The sequence below is a fragment of the Centroberyx affinis genome, unplaced genomic scaffold (genome assembly GCF_046629955.1).
Source record: "Centroberyx affinis isolate AG114_WGS23_722 - 3 ecotype Tasmania unplaced genomic scaffold, CSIRO-AGI_Caff_v1 ptg000283l_1, whole genome shotgun sequence".
NCBI lineage: Eukaryota > Metazoa > Chordata > Actinopteri > Beryciformes > Berycidae > Centroberyx > Centroberyx affinis.
The window spans coordinates 96,722-116,630 of NW_027278962.1; the positions used below are offsets into that span (position 1 = coordinate 96,722).

The 19,909-nt window shown below is 42.5% G+C and overlaps 1 protein-coding gene across 2 annotated transcripts; it reads left to right on the plus strand.

Annotated features, from left to right (window-relative positions):
- The first annotated feature begins 613 nt into the window (after nucleotides 1-613).
- LOC139639756 (TOM1-like protein 2) lies at nucleotides 614-15,012 on the plus strand. Of its 2 annotated transcripts, none has more exons than XM_071513913.1 (15): nucleotides 614-698; nucleotides 1,149-1,233; nucleotides 1,985-2,063; nucleotides 2,439-2,588; nucleotides 3,757-3,891; nucleotides 4,063-4,215; nucleotides 5,172-5,288; nucleotides 5,500-5,633; nucleotides 5,760-5,811; nucleotides 7,163-7,331; nucleotides 8,166-8,292; nucleotides 8,468-8,547; nucleotides 10,495-10,544; nucleotides 11,779-11,815; nucleotides 11,982-15,012. In XM_071513913.1, the coding sequence occupies exons 1-15, from the start codon at nucleotides 647-649 to the stop codon at nucleotides 12,128-12,130; spliced, it is 1,569 nt and encodes a 522-aa protein (XP_071370014.1). In that variant the 5' UTR covers nucleotides 614-646; the 3' UTR covers nucleotides 12,131-15,012. The 2 variants fall into 2 exon arrangements, with proteins under 2 accessions (XP_071370014.1, XP_071370008.1); XM_071513907.1 differs by having other exon boundaries at nucleotides 8,468-8,543; nucleotides 10,485-10,544.
- Nucleotides 15,013-19,909: the final 4,897 nt, after the last annotated feature.

Sequence of the window (19,909 nt, forward strand, 5' to 3'; positions counted from 1 at the left end):
CTTAACCTCATTCACCTGGCACACATTCTGCCATTTTCAGTGTGCTGATGTTGACGGGAAGAATATTAAACTCAGTATACAGGAAAAGCCTACTCATCAGCATGTTCTCCACTGCATAGTGCAGTTTCCAGATGAAGCTGAGTTTCAGATATCTGCCGCAGCCCAAGTGGCCATTTTCTTGTGCAAAGTTGACAGTTTTGTTGTTGCTGTAGAAATAAATCATGGTGATTAACAGAGTGGCGTAATCTGACCCATGTGTGTCCCTTGCTTCCTTTCCATGAGTTGTGTCAAATACCAGTCAAACTAAGTTTATCTATGTGAACATGAATTAAAATGCAAAGTAACATTTTCCAAATAGGCGTATGTATTTATTTTTTTCATATGCCGATATTCACGTATTTCTGCGACTTGCATGTTCCGATGTTAGAATGTGACATACATTAATAAGCCATCGATTTTACTTTTATTGATGCAACCTTTGATGCCTTTTATTTACAATTGCCCGAGTCCTATGATGTGTGTTCTAGCTGTCCAATCACGTTAACTGTCAGGATTTCTTGGCCAATGACATTGCTCGGTGGGCGGGACTTTCTATACGTTTTCCCAAGAATCAGCCCATGGACTGACTTGTTTGTTGTCGAGCAAGATGGAGTTCCTTTTGGGAAATCCTTACAGTACCCCGGTGGGGCATTGCATTGGTATGTAACTAGATAGTTTAGAAATGACATTTTATGCGGATAAATGTGTCCTGGAAATATATTTTTCTCGGTTGCCATGGTTTGGTCGTTTACTGGCTAGCTGCCGTTAGCAAGCTAGGTCCGTGAATGAGTTCTCTACAGCTGGTAAGCCACTGTTAGCCGCCTAGCTACTGGTTAAGGTTACATCTGCTGTGATTGTGCCAACATTACAGTTCATGACAAGCGAGCGGACTATTTTCTGATTGTGTTGTGTAATTCAATGCTACGATCAACGCAGAAACACCCATGAATACAAACAGTCTTGTCTTGAATGGCGGCTAACGTTAGCTAAGCTAGCTAGCCACCAGTCATCGTTCCATTAGCTTCAAAGGTTAGACATGTATTATAATGAAATGGATTCACCACCTTAGCTGATTTTCTAGCTGTAAGTTATGTGTGTGTGTATTTCAGAGAGAGCCACAGATGGCTCCCTCCAAAGTGAAGACTGGACCCTCAACATGGAAATATGTGACATCATCAATGAAACAGAGGATGGGTTAGTAGCCAGAGGAGATCAGTCAATACCCATATCTGTTATTGATTAACTGTCCCATACACTCGGCTTTCATACTGTCTCCCTAGTTTGATAGTTATTTACATAGTGCATTACTCCTGCAACAGAAACTAAGAGAGTCATTTCTTTCTTTACCTGCTCTAATCTGTGGCAGAGGAAGGGAAGAAGCCTAGCTCTGGATTTATGGGTGGATTTATCCAAGGCCTCGTTCCTTATCTCACTGCTCCATTAACCTTGTAGGACAACGTCAGTGTGTGAAGTCAAAGTCTTGTTTGATTAGTGGGTTGTAAAGTGGGTTAGGTGACTTTAGCCTACCGCACTGTATGTCTGGAATCTCTAATGAGAGCTTTGACTGTTTTTTCTTTTATGGCTGGGGGATTCAAGGGGTGTCACACACCCACTGCTATGAGGCTTGTATGATCTGATAGCAAAAGTAAATTCTAAAGTAAATTATTAGTAGAAGGAAGTATAAGCACTGAGACTCAGGTCAGGGAATCATTTACAGATATCTACAGCTAGTATTCCACTTTCCATTCTTTTAACTGTAATACATTATTTGCAAAACACTCCTTATATCCTTCAGCTATTATAAATTCTTGTGTTTGTTGTCTTATCAATCCATTTGAGGCATGTGCTATATCCTTGTGTGTTTGTGTGTGTGTTAATGTGTGTGTTTTGTGTGTGTGTGTGTGTGTGTGTGTGTGTGTGTGTGTGTGTGTGTGTGTGTGTTCAGTCCAAAGGATGCCATTAGAGCAGTGAAGAAGAGGCTGAATGGCAACAGGAACTATAGGGAAGTGATGCTGGCTCTGACGGTGAGTGGGCAGAGGTGGGGAAGTGGGGAGTTGTCATCATAAAAATATGATTGAGATTACCAGACAAAGGTTTAGCATTAGGCTACTTCTTCTGATGTCAGAATTGGAAGAATTTATAATAGGTTTAATAAAGTGCAGTCAGGCTTATTACTGTATTGTAACAAAAAAAGTTTTTGGTGAACAATATGCTGTAGAGAGAATAATCTTGCGCCACTGGATTCTAAAAAATAGTGAAAGTTTGTTGGGGCATATTCATGGAGAATTTGCAATCCAAACACCGGAGCGAATACTTTCTCGCCTGTAAGGATATTTGAATTTGCCGTTTTGCCAGGCATCAGCATGTTTGGAAACCGGTTTCTCCCCTCACTCCCTCAGGTCCTGGAGACGTGTGTGAAGAACTGTGGCCATCGTTTCCACGCCCTCGTCACCAGCAGGGACTTTATTGATGGCGTGCTGGTGAAAATCATCTCCCCCAAAAACAACCCTCCGACCATCGTTCAAGACAAAGTGCTCGCCTTGATTCAGGTATGGGAGTGATATAAAATTGGTTAAGATTGGCTGACAGCTATTAAGAAGCCTATGAATCTTATTCTATAATGCCGTAGAGATGGCTGTTGCCCCTGTGAGAGAAAAGGACCTACAGCTGAGACAGTCAGGTGTGCGGTACCAAGCCTAGGTGTTTGTTACAGTGTGTGTGGCAGTGCAGCGGTCCAGGAGGTGTGCTGCCTTCCCCAGGCAGAGCCTCAGGTAATGCACAGCGACTCCAGGGCTTCAGCCAGGAGCATCTCCAGTTACCTGTTACAGCTCAGGTGACCCTGGCAGGCTCAAGTGGGCCGCTCCTGTTTCCTCCAGGGAGGCCATGTGACTGCAGCTAGAGCGCGGATCCAGGAGGGCATCGCGGCTCTGAGGGAGAATCTAATTGTTCCTTGGTAGTCTAGAGGTTAGAGAAGCGAGCTTGTGACAGGCTGGGAAAATCTGTGTGGGAGAATTTAGTGAGTAACGCATCTCCCCTCCCATAGCAACTATTATCGACATGACTGTGAGCATGACGCTTAATCCCCTATTGGCCAGCAGTAGAAGACTGTGGTTGTGGACTGTGGTTGTGTTGTGCAGCTCCCAGGTGTGAATGTGTGTTTGTGAGTTTGAAGTGTGGAGTGGCTAAAAACAAGCTCAGTTAGTCTTCCATAGATCATTTATTTTTAGTTATTGATTGATCACAGCCACACTCGTCCCAACCTTGGTTGTAGCACTTGTTTTGCATAGGGCTTAAATTGGATGCAGACACACTTCAGCCAAAGTATTCATCAGTTGTGGAAATTTGAATGTGGATCAAATTGGCTTGAGTTTTAAAGTGACTGAGCAGCACTCTCTTGGTCCAAGAACCCATATTGCCTTCAAAGTCCTTGTAAAGTTATCTTGTTTTTTAAAAGTGCTTCACGTCTTTGATCTGTTGTTTTGGCTCAGTCTGGCTTTATCCTGCCCACTGCTGAGAGAGAGAAGCCAACAGCTTTGTGGTTTGCTGAGAGAATGTGTTCAAGGCAGACAAACACAAATGATCAGAGAACAGGCCTCTTTGCTATTCTCTGTCATCCCTCACTTTGTTTACTGTCAGCCCTTTATTGATCCTTTCTTTTCTGTCTCAGTCTTTCACTCTCTTCTCTCTTAACCCGTTTCGTGCGTTCCTATCCCCCAGGCATGGGCCGATGCGTTCAGGAGTAGTCCGGACCTGACAGGCGTGGTCCACATCTATGAGGAGCTGAAGAGGAAAGGCATCGAGTTCCCCATGTCCGACCTGGAGACGCTGTCACCCATACACACACCTCAGCGGGTAGGGGAGCATCACACACTCATGATGACTTATAAAAGCTGTGCGCAAAGACTCAGCATAAGCTCTTAGTGTGATTATCTTTCCAGCTAATTTGTCACATTCAGTGAAAGCATAATGACTGTTTTTTTTCACTAAATCCACTGTGATCTCTTTGTTTTATCTCATTGCCAGTTGGCGTCTGCCCCAGAAGGGGACAGCGCCCTACACAAGTACACCGCCCCTCCCCAGCCGCAGCCCGCCCCACATGCCGTCCCCCCGGCCTACACCACCCCCCAGGTCCCCAACATCCATGCCTCTGGATCCATCAACCCCACATCCGAACAGGTACGGTGTTACTCCTGTAAACACACTGAAACTGGACTCAACTGTGCAAACAGAACGTTGTTATAATAAGTAACATCTGCAACATTTTCATACAATTAAATATCCATTTTGCTACTTTATTGCAGATTTTTTTTATAATATCCAGTTCATGAAAGCTTTTGGATTTGCTGTTCTAAACACCCGGTGTCTGGTAGGTATTTGGGTAAAATCCTCTTGCGCACAGGAAGTGATGCGTTTCATGTTTCTGGCAACAACAACAGCAGCTCGTTTGGAATAAACAGAAGAAGAACTGGGTAGTTAGCATGAGCAGTGATAGCCACCATGGCTGAATAGACAAAGAAAAGAGCGCCACCTACAGAAACTCAAACTGCAGCAACAGAAAATCCAAGGAGAAAGACGTCACAGTCCCCGCCCACACTGTTTGATTGACAGGTGATGTCTGGGAACAAAAAACAAGTAGCTCGTTTATTGGGCAAAGTTTTGGAAACTGTCATCCTCTCAGGTTAGAGATTTTGGTGGCAGGAGGAGAAAAAACAAATCAGTTTCTGAATATGAGTATCAGTCCAGGCTGTGGTTTGCCCTCGGTTCATTTTGTTATGCTCGGCTTTGTAAGCACGAGTAACTGCTGGCTGTCAAATGTCAATGTCCATCTCTTTATACCCATAAAACCTTGTGTATTGGGGTTGTTTCCTGTAGTTGGATTACGTTCTCACTCCTAACAAACCACACTGCATTTCTCTATGAGGAGGCCTGAGACTCACATTTCCAGCCGTCTCTGTGCCACCAGAGTTTGAATGGCATTGTTCTCAAGGAGTGAATGCTCCAGAGTTCAAATAAACCGCTCCAAACAAAAAGCTTTGTATGAACACACCACAAGTAATATTGTTGGCTGCAAGTGAGATTATTAGACTTATTATATGGTAGACTTAGTGTAGATTTATTTCTGTGTCCTCCAGATTTGCCGGCTGCGCAGCGAGTTAGACATTGTGCGTGGGAACACCAAGGTGATGTCAGAGATGTTGACTGAGATGGTACCGGGACAGGAGGACCCTTCAGACCATGAGCTACTGCAGGTTAGGAACCACACATTGGTGTGTGTATGTGTGTGCAAGTATTTGCAAGTATGTGTATTCCACCATTCTCCATCCTGATTTCCTCATAAGTGAAGGGCTTTTTCAGGAATGGACAAACACAAAAAGAACCTGAGCCCACTAGAGGGGGCTACACACTCAAAAAAATATACTATGTGTCTGAGTGTGTGTGTGTGTGTGTGTGTGTATTTAGGAGCTGAACAGGACTTGCAGAGCCATGCAGCAGAGGATAATGGAGCTCATCTCCTGTGTCTCCAATGAGGAGGTGACTGAGGAGCTGCTGCACGTTAACGACGACCTCAACAACATTTTCCTACGCTACGAAAGGTCAGAACACACCGACAGACACATGAACACAGGTAAACACATGTACACTAACAAACCCTGACACCAAGCTAAACAGTCTCTCTTTCTGTTCCTTCTTTTCTTCATCTGGTCCTGTCTTTGCCTCAGGTATGAGAGGTTTAGGTCTGGGAGGTCTTCGGCTCAGAGTGTCAACAATGGGGTGAGTCGGCAGTTAGGACCTCGGGTGCTAAAACATCCAACATTTGCATCACTCCATTACTTTTCCTGGTTGACACCTGTCTGAATCCTCCTACTTCTTCTTCTGTGCTACTGTTACATCATCCATGGCATGGCGTTTTTCTGCAGATGTTTTCTCATTCTTCGATGTCCGCCCTTTCAGTGTCAACTCTCTAGGGTTGCATGTTACATTGCCAGTCAGCCTTTTTTAATGTCTTTCAAGTGCTGTTATCATGCCAATACAGTGTGTTCCTGCACAGGCATGCTAACGGTATTCATTGTGTTTCTTCCTTTCTGTTTTGTGTCTTTTTATGGCTAGCTGAGGCAGGCAAGTATGAAAATATTGTCACCCTCCCTAAATGAGTAGTACCATGTGTTTCTCTATTTTGACCCCAGAGGAGCTGTTGAAACATGGCTAAACAATATGGGCCCCACCTCCACCCATATGTTTTGCCCCATATGGCATGTTTTGACCATGCAGCCCCCAACAGCAAATGACCCAAACCCAGAGGCAGATTGATATTGATTGACGTATGATAATGGAGTACAACCGTATTATTGTAATTTAGTGAATATGTCCCTAGAATCACTTATCTACTCCCAGATTAGATTTGCATTATCTCAAATATAGAGGAGTTGAGATATGCAAAGTGATCTTAGATTTTAAGATCAGCGGTTTGGCTTGTGAGCCGACAAAAGCAACTCCTCCAGAGCCCAAAGATTCAATCTCCCCTCCTCCCTCCCTGCTGTATTTCTACCTTCTTAAGGGGATTGTTTTATCTTTGCTAAACAGCCAACACCCTAGGCATTGGTCATCGCTATGGTGACTAAAAATACTATCCAGGATTAAATGGCGAGTTTGTGAGTTTCATGGTCTTGCATCACTCTTTTTCTGTTGTCACACCCATTTTCTCAAAGCAAATACCTTTGAATCGTAAATGTGTCTGTAATGCAGAACAGTTTATTTTTGCTGCTTTGGACCCCCTTAAGAAAAAGTGCTGCGTAATGTGCTGCTTTCCTGAGTCATGGATGTTTTCATGCTCTCCTGAAGCTAACCAATAACTTTCCCCCAAGAGTCTGCGCTTACACCTATTATTCACCATGTCTTTTATTTTTTATTTCGACCACGCATTTAGTTTTTTTTCTTTTTTTTTTTAAACACAATCACAATACTGTATAATAACCCTGCCTTTTCTTAGCCTTCCATAAAGGGATTTGTTTTGCTGCACTTGAGCCAGTGTCCCTAAATCCTTTTCTCTGCTCCTCTGTGAAAGGGGAACCATGTTGTGTCTCATGATTGAAGTGACAGCCGTTCCCACCTCCCTCTCCGCCAGGTCCTGAGTGAGGCCACAGAGGACAACCTCATAGACCTCGGCCCCGGCTCCCCGGCGGTGGTCAGCAATATGACGAACGCCGCTCCGACCAGCTTGCCCCCCACCCTCACTGCCCCGGCAGGCAGGCCCTCCTCCCCAGCCTCGCTGGCCTCACGCCTGGCTGGCCTTGGTATGTAAACCCCTAGTGCCTGAGCTTTCCCCTCCGAGACAGTTTGGGGATTGTTATTCAGAGCAAGAATAACATTCTCCTTGTGATATAGCATATCATAAATATCTATAGAGGGCTTGAGGTGACATAACACCATATTGGAAGTCTTTAGCTCTTAGCAACAATAGCGGCAAAGAGCTGATTGTGTTTCTAAACGTGCGACTTGGTCGTCTGGTTAATTTCTGTGCTGTTTTTGACTGGGAACTGATCATTTCACCATTGATTTAATGTCAGCTTGTTAGCTAGGTAACCATAGTATCTTGTCAGCAAACATCACTGTCTGGTTTTAAACGCATCTCATTTGCACACTAGCTGATGTATCTAGTTGTGGCTGCTTTGCTAAATTACCCTGCTGAGCAAACAAAGGCAAAAGTCAACAGTTTGTTCAGGCTAAATGAGTTGACCCTTCTCAAGCTATAACTCAGTGTTTTTGCATAGAAACTAGAGCTAAATGCAAGACAGTTTACTCATGATCCTAAATTTGGCAACAAATGTACCTCATTTGACTATTCATTTTTACTGAGAACATTAGTGAATTGACTCCCACACCACAACAGTCTTTTTCAGATATCTCTTTTCCTAGCCTGAGTGTTGTATATTTAGACATTATTTGTGCACAGCCAGTTCTCAAATGGATCTCTGTGATGGCTCCAGCCGTGGTTGCAAAGACATTTCTGACAGAACGGCAAAGCCTCTATAGGAAATGTGTGAAAAATACATTTTTGCTTTGTCTTCTCTTCTTTTTTTAAAGCTGTATGACAATTTTAACATGTCAGCTTGTTTTTGTCCCTGCAGACGTGGGTGCAGACAGCGTGAGCGGCACCTTGAGCTCTCTGCCCAGCTGTAAGCCTCCGTCTGCCCAGGACGACTTCGACATGTTCGCCCAGACCAGGACCGGAGCTCTGTCCGAACCACGCAAGACGTAAGGACACATCACACATCTGCTACATCAGAGATACTCTTTGTCCTGTGAATTAGAGGGAAGAAGAGAATGAATTAATCTTGGCTGCCCAGCTCTTTGCTTTCAGCTTTCAGTGAAGAAAACGATCTTTGTTTCTAACGGGGTTCTAACAGTCCGTGTCCACTTCCTGTCTCAGTGCTGCAGCAGAAGACAGCAACGCCGCCGGTGGCCTTCCTCCCACTCTGGATGTACGACAGCCAACTATAGGAGGGGTGAGTCTGCATGACACAGGCTTTTATACTCGACACAGGCTTTCATTTTCAGGCAGCGTTTTCATACCCGTTTACATTTGGAGTGTGTGTGTGTGTGTGTGTGTGTGTGTGTGTGTGTGTGTGTGTGTGTGTGTGTGTGGTGGGCTGAACCGTCATGAAGCAGACACTTTCTCTCATGCTTTTGTCTGCTGTTGACTTGTGCTGCTGGATAAAATGCTTAAAATGCTTTCTTGCTACTAAACTAGTTAAGCAATTGGGAAAATTAGTTTAGACTTGTCTTTAAAATGTATTTTTTGCCTTTTGAGCTTCTGACTGAGCTCTCAGTTTAACAGAGGAATTTCTAGAATATGCAGGCTATGTATTCAATCTAGCTTTTTTTTCTCAATTAGGCCTTCAGATAAGTTTCAGTGGTTTTTCACTAGTTGGAGTTGAGTTGCTAAAGCACCTTAACAGCTTCTACTTATTCAGTAATACCCTCTCTTTCCCTGCATTTGAGTGATGTTCCTCATGAATTCCTAACCAGACTGACTAAAGATTATGTGGCTCTTCAGTAGCAATGCATGGCCTTGGCATAACCCTGTTTTCACACTTCACTCCACTGAACTGTCGAGCAGGTTGGGAGATTAACACCACTGCCACCGGTCAAATGTTGCTAATCTTTGGCTGCGTCTGATGAGTTAGGGTGCGATCACACCAACAGTTTGTTTTCTTTGGTCCGAACCATCGTGGAAAAGTTTACTTTGTTGCATTTTTTGACGCAGCCCAATCAGAAATGAACCAGGGCTTGTAAACAAAAGTCACATGACTCACAAGTAGCTTGTTTATTGGACAGAGATTTGGTAACCTGTTTTCCCACGAGTTTACAGATTTCAGGGCGTCAGGGGGTCAAAAGAAGTCCAATTCCAGTCGCTGTAAATTTAGCTAGGCATGAAGGACTTGTCTGTGCTCTTTACCGTCCTTTACCTTCTCACCAGTTAAGAACACATGAAGAAATAGCTGAGTATGAGCATCAGTCCAGACGGTGATTTTCCCTCGGTTCATTTTGTTACACTAAGCATGAGGAACTGTTGGCTATCAGATGTCAACATCCGTCTCCTTTTACCCATAAAACCTGTACATTCGTTTTTTTTTTCCTGTAGTTGGTTCAGGTTACGTTCTCACTCCTAACAAACCCACCACAGTTCACTTGGAATTAACCAAGACCTGCATTTTCAGACGTCTCGGTGCGGTTATGTGGTGCCAAGTTTGAATCGCGCCATTTGGAGTTCACACCAAACTTGCTTGGTGTGAACGTGCCCTGTCTACTCAACCAGCCACTTTGTCGTGTTCTCCAAACCACCCATTGTTTGGAGCTTGTTTCCTACTCTAAAAATCTCACTGTCTGGGAAAAAAGATGAAATCAGTTGGTAAACTTCCTGGATTCCACCAGCCTCTGGTCACTGGACCAGAAAGTTGATTTCCTGCTCTGCTGTCAAACATGATGATGTTTGCTATATATTCAACGGCATTATATGTTATGTACGGCTGCGACTATCGATTATTTTTTAGATTAATCCTTTAGTCTATTAAACCCATAAAAAATATATAATCAATTAATTTTTGTTGATCGACTAATCGGTTAAGCAACTTATTGTTTCAGCACTAATGGCATGCCCAGCTTAATCCACATGGTGTGGTGTTACGGCTGTGTTTGTGTGAGTGTGGTTGTTGCTCATAGCTTTCACTGGGTGTGTTGTGCCACACTAACCAGAGACATCGGTTTCCACTCCATCTCATTTTGGTTGTTTCTTTTTCTTTCCTCATAAATGCATTCTTAAGTTACATTTAAGTTGATACTGAAGTTCATTGAAGTCGTATTTTCTGTTCTGTTTGGGGCGGGATATTTTCTGTTGTGGCTTTGCTGTCCCCTGGCCACCTGTGGGTCTCGCTGTTGCCCCCTAGGGTGTCGGAGGCCAGTCCTCTGTCATGGATGACATAGAGGAGTGGCTGTGTACTGATGTGGTGAGACCATCATGATTTTATTTCTGCCTGCTGTTCTCCCCTTCTTTCTCCTGTTTTTATTCTGTGGTATTCCCTCTTCTCTTTTGGACTGGTTTTTGAAGCCAGAAAGTAACATATTTCTCTTCCTTTCCTTTTTTTTCATTACATTTCCTCACTCTTTGACCAATCACGTGTCTGGACACCTCAGCTTCCTCTTTAGTTACTAACAGTGTGCTGTGGGGACAAACTGACATTATGGGAGCCTGGACTCCTGAAATGTTGTGAAATGAGCATGATGTCTTAAAATGCAAATACGTGGTCCGTGCACAAAAAGGGAGAGAAATGCGTTTTCCCACAGCGAAGAGTTACTTGAAGGAGACACGACTAGAAACAGGTAGAAGTCTGACTTTCAACTGGCGTGGTGGAAAGTACAGGTGTTGTGGTCAGGATGGTGGATGGATGTATAAATCTGCCTTCAACTCTGATGACGAGTTCAATTCCCACCTCATGACAAGAAGTTTTTTTCTACTTTGTGAAGTTTTTATTTTTAGTTTATTTTTTATTTAACCATGACAAAAACCTTATCCTAACCTTTACCAAATTGTTTTAGTGGCCTGAACATAACCCTAACGTTAACCAAAGTTGTTTCACTTGCCTGAACTTAGCTAACCTTTTAACATGATGAAAAGAAGAAAATGTCATGTCCAATTCATGGTGTTGTCACATAATCTAATGTGTGATGGAGGAATGTAATCTTCACATAATTTGTAAACACGTAATAAAGTGTTTTCAAGAGTTTGTGCTCATTTCACGAAATTTTATGAGACTGTGTTGCTTAATGGAGTTGGAATAATTATCTCTCTTGGTGGGTAAAACACCTAGTTTATTTGTTTTGGTGTTCAATTTTTATACAAATAGAAATGGGCAGACATATGTAAAGTGCTTTCTAAAATGTGACTGCACACGTTTGGGTGAGCGATGATGACAACTGGCTCTTTGTCATGTGATATACCTGAGTGGAAAATACCAACCACTGTTGAGTGAGAATCTGTGTAACATCAGTGGTAAGTTTCATGTATAAAGAATGTAGAGGGTGGGTGCTGTTGTGTGTGGTTTTGTTTTAATTAGTAGTTTTGGGTGTGTGCACAGTAAGCAAAATACAACTCAGTCAGCTTCTGGTGGTTTGCAGTGTTTCAAGTTTTGCGAAGCCGACTTTGCTCTCGAATGTGACTTTGTTTTCTTTCCTTTCTGACAGAAAGGAGATGAGGGTGAGGAAGGAGTGACAAGTGAAGGTAAGACGACTGGAATCTCCTTTATTCCTCCATTATTCCCTTCAGAAGATTTTCCACTGTGTTGTCAGCTATATTTTAACCAATGTCAAATTCTGTCTTTCCCTTTCCTCTTTGTTTTCTTCTTTCTGTCTTCCCCTTTCCTTTTTGTTTTCTTATTCTCTTCCAGAGTTCGACAAGTTTCTAGAGGAGAGAGCCAAAGCAGCAGAGATGGCTCCCAGCCTACCCTCGCCCCCCAACGGCGACCCGGGCGCGGCGCAGGAAACCCCGAGCCGCAAGAAGGCCGACAGAGCAGAGGACACTCTCTTCGCCATGTAGACCTTCCACCTTTGACCCTCCTCCCCCAAGCCCCGGCCTAAGACCCGACCAGCCGAGCAGCGACATCCTAGAACAGACTGACGTGACACGCACATACATCCACCCTCATTTTGGATCTCACCATCAGCTTCACACTACTCGGCTACACTACAGAGATTCTTTTCCATGTTGTGGTTTTGTCTTCATAAAAAAGGGAATCTTTCATGTTGTCAGTTAATTTCTCACTAGACAAAGGGAAAACCCAACTAATGGCCTATTTTGATACACTACCGGACAGCGGATCTCACCCGTACGATGAGCGGCGTCGGGAGACAACGAGGCAACCTGCTCGTTTCTTCTCCTTTTACGTGTGAAGGATCCGTCTCTGTGGATTTCCTCAGCCTCTTGTGGACTGGAGAGAAACGACAGCAAAGCCTCGTGTCCCAGTTAATCCTGATTATATGAAATAGAGTTTGATAAAAAGCTCTGCACCTCTGTCCTTCTTAGACGTAGGATATCCGTTTCCTATCCCGGCCCACACTGCATGTATTAACACCGTCAACCTTGACCGTTTCAGAGTTTCTACCACCAAACGGACCGAACACGAATAGTACGCTAATGACAGGGAAATGCCCTGAAGGAGAAGTCCAGTGTTAGTATCAACCCCATTACATTTGCTCCATGTGGTTAACAAAGTCAGTTCTTGGTTGAGTCTTGGTTTTGTTGTATAATTGTAAATGACAAATGTCAAGTTTATTAGTTGTGTGTATATTTAAGCAATCTGTGTATGGGAGAGATGTTGATTTAAAGTAGATTGTGAAAAGGGCATCGGAGCCCGCTTATCTTTCCTGCTGCTCACTCAAGGTATTTACCTCACAGGGTTAGGCTTTTTCAAAAGGGAATGGGGAAACATTTGAAAATTTACAATAGCTAATTTACAAGGAAATTTACCACAGCTAATGCATTGCCATGGGCGTTTTGCCATTGGCAAAATTGCAGACAGTACAAGCAAATGTGTTCTTTTGCCCTCCATAAAATCTGCTGTTTTTATGTTGTAGTTTTCTCTTTGGCAATCTGAACTCAAGCTGTTTGATGATGATTAGTTGGTCCCACCAAAATATCACATTTTGAGATTATTTTGCGCAGATTTTATTAGCCTACAGTTGCTGTTTGATTTTTTTTTGTAGCAATAGTACTAGTAGTACTATTATAAACTATCTAATTATCCATCTGCTGAAGAATACTATCTAATTTTATGTAATCGTCCGTATGCTGAAGATGCTTTCATGTCATGGATTGACTATGATGAAATTCACAGGGGGAGGTTGTGTCATTATGAACTGAAGCCCAGTCAGAGTTGGTATCAGTCTTATAAGAGGGGAAACTGAAGTGACTCATGATGTCACTGGTTAAGGTTTAACTCCTTTCTGAGTGGATTGTGCTGTATGTTTTCTGTTGCACTGAAATTCAATTTACAGGACCAAATTTGTGCTTTCTTCCGGATGTGATGAAAGGTCACAGAATGAACGGAAGGTATTCTGGATTGTTCAAATTCACGACGTTATATCCAGAGACGTAACACGAATTCAATAATCACACGATGAAAGCTGCTCACACGTTATTTGTTAGCGGTTCTCCTTTATTTCCTTACGCTGACATCTTAAAAGGCCTGACCTTTCAACATGACATTTGTTTTTCAGAAATGAGCGAGCTGCACACACAGCGCTACAAATGAGACATTTCCCACTCGACAATAATAAAATGCAACATGTTACACAATCACAACAAGCTTAAAACGGCCGCTCACTTTGACGGCCGCACCACCTTTCACCTTGTACTGTAAATTAGCAAGAAGAGGAAGGTTTAACCCGCTGTAAACTGTAATTAATGAGAAATGCTGGGAAATATTTGAGTAAAGTGTAGAAATAATTTATTCAGCGTTATTTTTTTTCTTCAGATCTCAGTATTTTAGAGTCATGTTATTGTACAAAAGGAAAATGAGAAATGAACTACTTTGTGGGACAGGATGAGAAATTTTAACGTTGGTGTGGGTTCTGGTTTTATTTTGTTGGCTTTTTGTTTATGGAGTTCAGATTATCCTTTTTACACATTGCTGCTGGCTAATGTATCTTATTGTTTGTAATGGTTATGTGGATATTCTTGTTGGTTGAGTGTGTCACAACAGTAAATACATGGTCATAGTTTATACTGTGATGTATAACGAATCACCGGGCGGCTTGGTGTCAACTGGCTGCTCACTCAACAGATGATTTGTAGCTGTAACAGAGAATCTCACCATTTATTTAATGAAGGATGTATTTTTAACTAAGAATCCGTTATTCATACTATAAGTTAAACACTAATCGACAGACTAGCACATGACTAAGTAACATAACAAATGAACTTAACTTCTGAGAGACACTTTCTACAACGCATCAGCATTGCACATTTTAAAAGGGGAGTTTCCTTTCTCTTACCGTTTCCTTGTTTTTGTGTTAAATGTGTGTGTGTGTGTGTGTGTCAGCCATACTGCAAGGCAAAGACGTGTTATGAATCTCAAAAGTTGAATGAAAAAGAAGCCTCCAAATGTTTGAAAGAATAAAATGTATTACCATCCATACCGGTGTGATACTCTAAACCCAGAGTTGACCTAGCTTATTTCAATGTGAGCTCCGATCATGATTTGAAACTAAACCTCAGCGTACTGAATGCTTTGCCAGAAAGTCATCCCAAACCTGTTCTCACAAAGGAACAAAAGCTTTCTTTGTATGTGATTGGATAATATATAAAGGGATGCTGATAAGGGAGGCTGTGCTGTGTGACTGCTACTTTCCTAAGTTGCCCCATCTCTCTTTTTTCTCTTTGTGTTGTTTGACTTATGCATGAACTCTAATAAAACATTAGCAGAGTGTGATCCGCCTCCTGGGCTTTTGTCTTCTTTTTTTTATGTTCTTTTCAGGCAGACTTGTTGGCGAAATACTCTCATAGCTTATCTACACTACCAGTCAAAAGTCTGGACACACCTGATTGAATGTACTATGTTTTTCATTCTCTTAAATCCATTTCGATCTAAAGGCTTATGCTTAAATGCTTGAAATCTTCTTTTTTAGTCAAATATAAATAGTGAAGTTGATGCCTATGTATGAATTTCTTTCCAAAGCCTTTGCCTTTCCATCAAGGCAAAGGGCGGCTACTTTAAATAATCTAAAATATAAGATAGTTTTGATTTGTTTAACACTTTTTTGGGTCACTGCATAATTCCATTTGTGTTATTTCACAGTTTTGATGTCTTTACTATTATTCTAAAATGTGAAAAATAGCAAAAAACAAAGAAAAATGTGTGTCCAAACTTTTGACTGGTAGTGATTTTATACCAGTCAAATGTATGGATGAAATGGGAATGGGGAATAATTCCTGCAGTATGTTGTAATGCATCCAAAGCTGATTCACGGGTTCATTTGTTGCACTGCCACCGCTCCAGTCCACTACTTGGCATACTGTCCCTCCACTGGATTCCTCTTCAGATGGTAATAGCAGCTGAAGTTGACCTGTAGTAAACCCTTGCCATTTACCTTGGCCTTCTCTCTCTCTCTCCCTCTCCCTCTCTCTCTCTGGAGGCCGGTGGGCCCCACACCAGGGGCTTCCCCATTGGTCGCTGGGAATCGCCTCATCCTACAACATGGCCCCTCACATTCTGCTTCAGTCACTGGAACGTTTTCCCGGTCAAAAAGAAAGAGGGGTGTGTCAGACGGCAGGCTGCGGCACACTGGCTGCTCTCGCTCCTGTTTGACTCAGCGTGTGCAGAGAGGCTGTGCAGTGGTAAAAGTATAGCTGGTTTATAATCTATTTTAACAGAAGTGCTGGTGGATTTCTCTCTGGAAGGTAAATGGCTGCTTTGATGTTCTCCGTTTGATCATTGGGGGAATGGCTTTGACAAGAACTTTGTAGCTTTGTAGCTTTTTAGATATTTGTTTTATGTATTATTTTGTATTACATCGCTAGAGAGAAATACGTTGAAATATGGTTGTAATTCCGAACAAAACAAAACTTTTTGTGCCAGTAGCCGAAGCACCATGTGCTGCCTGTTGGTGTGAGATAGTGTAATCTTACTGTACATGTGGCAGTGTGTGGTTCCACTGCCATGTGTGTTGATAGTGACTGCTGAGGAATTATTTTTACAGTTCTTTGAAATCAGTACAAACTGGTTAATAAATGTAAAGCCCACATTGCCAGTCTTGTGGCCTAGTTGTGATAATTTCCACCCTCTACAAAGACAAATTAGTCATATTTTGACAACCAGCACATTTGACCGTAACACTACCCCATCTGTTACAGGACTTTATCTGTACGGACCTGCTGGATCCCTCGAGTTCTGACCAATGTTCTCCGAGGAGCAGAAATGTGGAGGATCCACATTTTCTCAGTCTCTTCTTCCCCAGATCGATTCCCCACCCAGGACACCCAGGACAGCGTGGTTTACCAGAACCACGAGTTGTTAGCACACTCTAGTGGTCGGATTACACTGCATGATGACTCAGGGGTCAGGGGTCGAGCTGAGATGAAAGGATCTGGGAAATCATCATCAAAGAACTTGAACCATCAAAACAGACTCCTTAAAGTAATATCCCACTTCTTAAGCTACAACATGGTTCTAGAGAAAATATAACTGCTGTCAAGAAAGCATAAATATTTTGATACACACATGAATCCCCACCACAGCCACTGGATCACTTATCTACCAACAGAACCAGTCCTGGAAGTGGAAGCTGGCCGGAGCTGTGGTGCATTGTAGTTGCATTGCATGTTTGTTGACGCTGTGCAATGTTTCTGCTTTGCAACAGAGAACTTGGCCATAACACAACTCAACCATGAGCCTCGATATTAAACAGCTAAAATTAGTCATCTTGACATATGCAGTCATCCAACACCTCATCAGCTCACCGGCATTATTATTATTATTATTATTATTATTAGCAGTGCTGCTTTCTGCTGAAAAAGAGGATTGTGGTGAAACTTGTGACTCGTACAGCAGCTGAACAGTTGCTGTGATGCTTTTTGAAGCTGCGTAATGTTTACCTCTGAGATGTTCAGGCAGATAGGCTCCTTGATGTCAGTTTACATGATGCAGGATCAGCAGGAACATCTGGGTGTCTGAAGAGCTTCCATCAGTCAGAGCGGGGCATGGTGGTCAGGACTGGTTTCTTTAGCAATGTGTTCCAGTACAGCTACTAGTTTTCCCTCATCAAAGTACAAAGTAAAGTGTAATCTGTAAAGTAGTCCAAAGGATTAACTAAATTCATTCATGTATTCTGATTGATTTCAGTTGTTTTCAGACTATTTCCCTAACCCTAACCCTATTTTTGAGGTATAGAGGTACAAAGTGAAAAATTACAAAGTTCAGGAAATTAATTAATTTCATTTTTGCATACAAATGCAAATTTTGAGAACAGCTGCCACTATTTAAATGTCCTCCTAAAACAAGTAATCCTCTAGTTTGTACAGAAGGGGATTAGTGCCACATGTGAAAAATGTATTTGAGTTCTGAGATTAATCTCAGAATAAATTAATCTCAGAATAAAGTCCATAAATTTGTGTCTATAATCAAAAAACATAATAACATCACAGAATACAGTTAGATTTTTTTTTGTATTTAGAATATGTAATGCCGTTACAAGTATTCTGTTACTACCCAACCCTATCTAAACTATTCATAATATTCTGTTACAGCACCACTGTATATAACAGGATTGTAATAAATTATCAGGTGATTATAATCAAATGACAGCCACAGCCAATGAGCTGTGTACATGGTAAAGCAGCATACTGGTAGGAAATGCATGTGACACCATGGGAGTATTATGAATACACAGCCTTCATGTCTTTTGGGCTACTTGCCTCCAGTATCATGTGAATGGGTTTCAGCTGCAGCTCATATCAAACTCTCTCTGAGCCTCTGGTGTGTGAGAAAGACTCAACAACCTTCTCTGAACCTTTTACCTAAGCTGGCATGTTTACCAAATGAGAACTGACAAATTTCAACAGACTTTTGGCAGATTTCTAAGTTATATTTTCATTTGAATGTCAAGCCCTTTCCTTTATTATATTCCCTATTTTCCATTTTCTTTCCAACACCCTTCTGGTCATCTGGAGTCAGCCACTTCTTCCAGGTTTGTATTCCTAGCAGGGACATCCTTATAGAAATCTCTACCAGCCAGGGCCCAAGGATCTCCACGGCAAATAAAGTCTAAATGTAAACACGTCTACAACTGGCATTGATTGACATGGTGTGGTGATTTTCTCATTACACACACACACGCTCTCGAAGCCATTTAAAAACACTGGCATATTCCAGCTAAAACTGCGCTGGATGCACCTGCAGCAGCTCGGTGCGTCAAGGCAGAGCGACAAAATGGCAAAGGGCAGAGATGTGTGTATGTCAGAGTCCTGAGGCTATTTCACCAGCGTTCATTATCAATGCCCTTGCAATCAGCATTCAAAACGTAGGCTGTGAGCATGCACATTGGCATGTTTTAATCTTGCAGTGCATTCACACACACACACACACACACACACACACACACACAGCCCCTCCCCAACCACAGCTCAAGGAAATAGCAGTTGTTAGCGAAGTGCAGAGAAATTACACACAGCCTTCCTCATAAACCAAACAAACAGATTCGCTCTCATTAGAACAAAACAACACACTAATATTTATATTTATCTTCATCCCCCGTAATCCTAGTCACAGCCTGAGCGAAATCCAATTGCTAAACAAACGCCCAAGATTAAATGACCTATTTGTGTTTATGATTTACCTGTTATTAACGTTGCAGATCAATGGTTTCCCAATTTCCTCTACCTCCAATTCCACCGCCTCTCGCCCTGAGCTGCACATTTTAACCGGCACAAGCGAGCTCCTGCTGAGAAGCACGGACATAACGAAGTTATCAATCTCAAATAAAATGAATGTCCATACCCCTGCTAATGGGAAACCGTGTCCTCTAAACATGTGAAGCATTATTGTGTGGAAGTCTTCAAGTAATTAGAAACAATTGGCCTGGCTCTATAAAAGGATTAAGTAGGAATGAAACAAACCGGTTGAATTTAGAGGAGTCATTTATTGGAGGCCGTTCAGAGGGACACCGAGCCAAAAGCTACAGAGTTTCACATATTCACTGACAACATAATATGTGCATTGACTTTTTCGGGCCTGGCTTTCTCTTTAGCTGTCTCAAAAGACCCCTGTAGCCTCGGAGCACTTTATGCTAAGTTAATTTACCCAAATATATCCACGGCATGGCAGCAGCGGCGCGCTATTCAACATCAACAACTTTGTTAATGGAAACTTGCTGATCCATAAACGTTTGCGCCGCTGCAGACGTTTGCTGGGGGGCAGTTCACATATGAATGTTAAAAACCCACCGATCGATGAGGGGCATTTGCAAGGAGGCATAAGGTGTGTTTAATTATAATTGCGTCAGCGGTTTGGGGGGAGGGAGGGGGGGTGGGGCTGCGGTTAAGGCTAGGCAGGGGCCCCCCTGTATTTAAATAGGGTCACATCTCGGCCTCACCTTGCAAGTGTTACGCTATATTAAATGCCACTCATGTTAAGCGTGTTGAAACCCCTTCTCTGATGTAGTCAAGGCATAATATAAAGGTTAAATTGAAAAATGTCCCTTCAACAGCACAGGAACACGCCATGATTGATCTCCCTTGTACGGGAAATGAATGTTAGCCAGACCTCTGTTTCTTTAGATCTTTAAGTGCATGAATATAATATTTTATAATAAGCAGCGACTG

Coding starts and splice junctions, on each gene's coding strand:
- LOC139639756 (XM_071513907.1), top strand. CDS start 647: ATGGAGTTCCTTTTGGGAAATCCTTACAGTACCCCGGTGGGGCATTGC. Junction 2,589..3,756: donor AAGTGCTCGCCTTGATTCAG/GTATGGGAGTGA, acceptor CCTATCCCCCAG/GCATGGGCCGATGCGTTCAG. Junction 8,293..8,467: donor CTGTCCGAACCACGCAAGAC/GTAAGGACACAT, acceptor TTCCTGTCTCAG/TGCTGCAGCAGAAGACAGCA.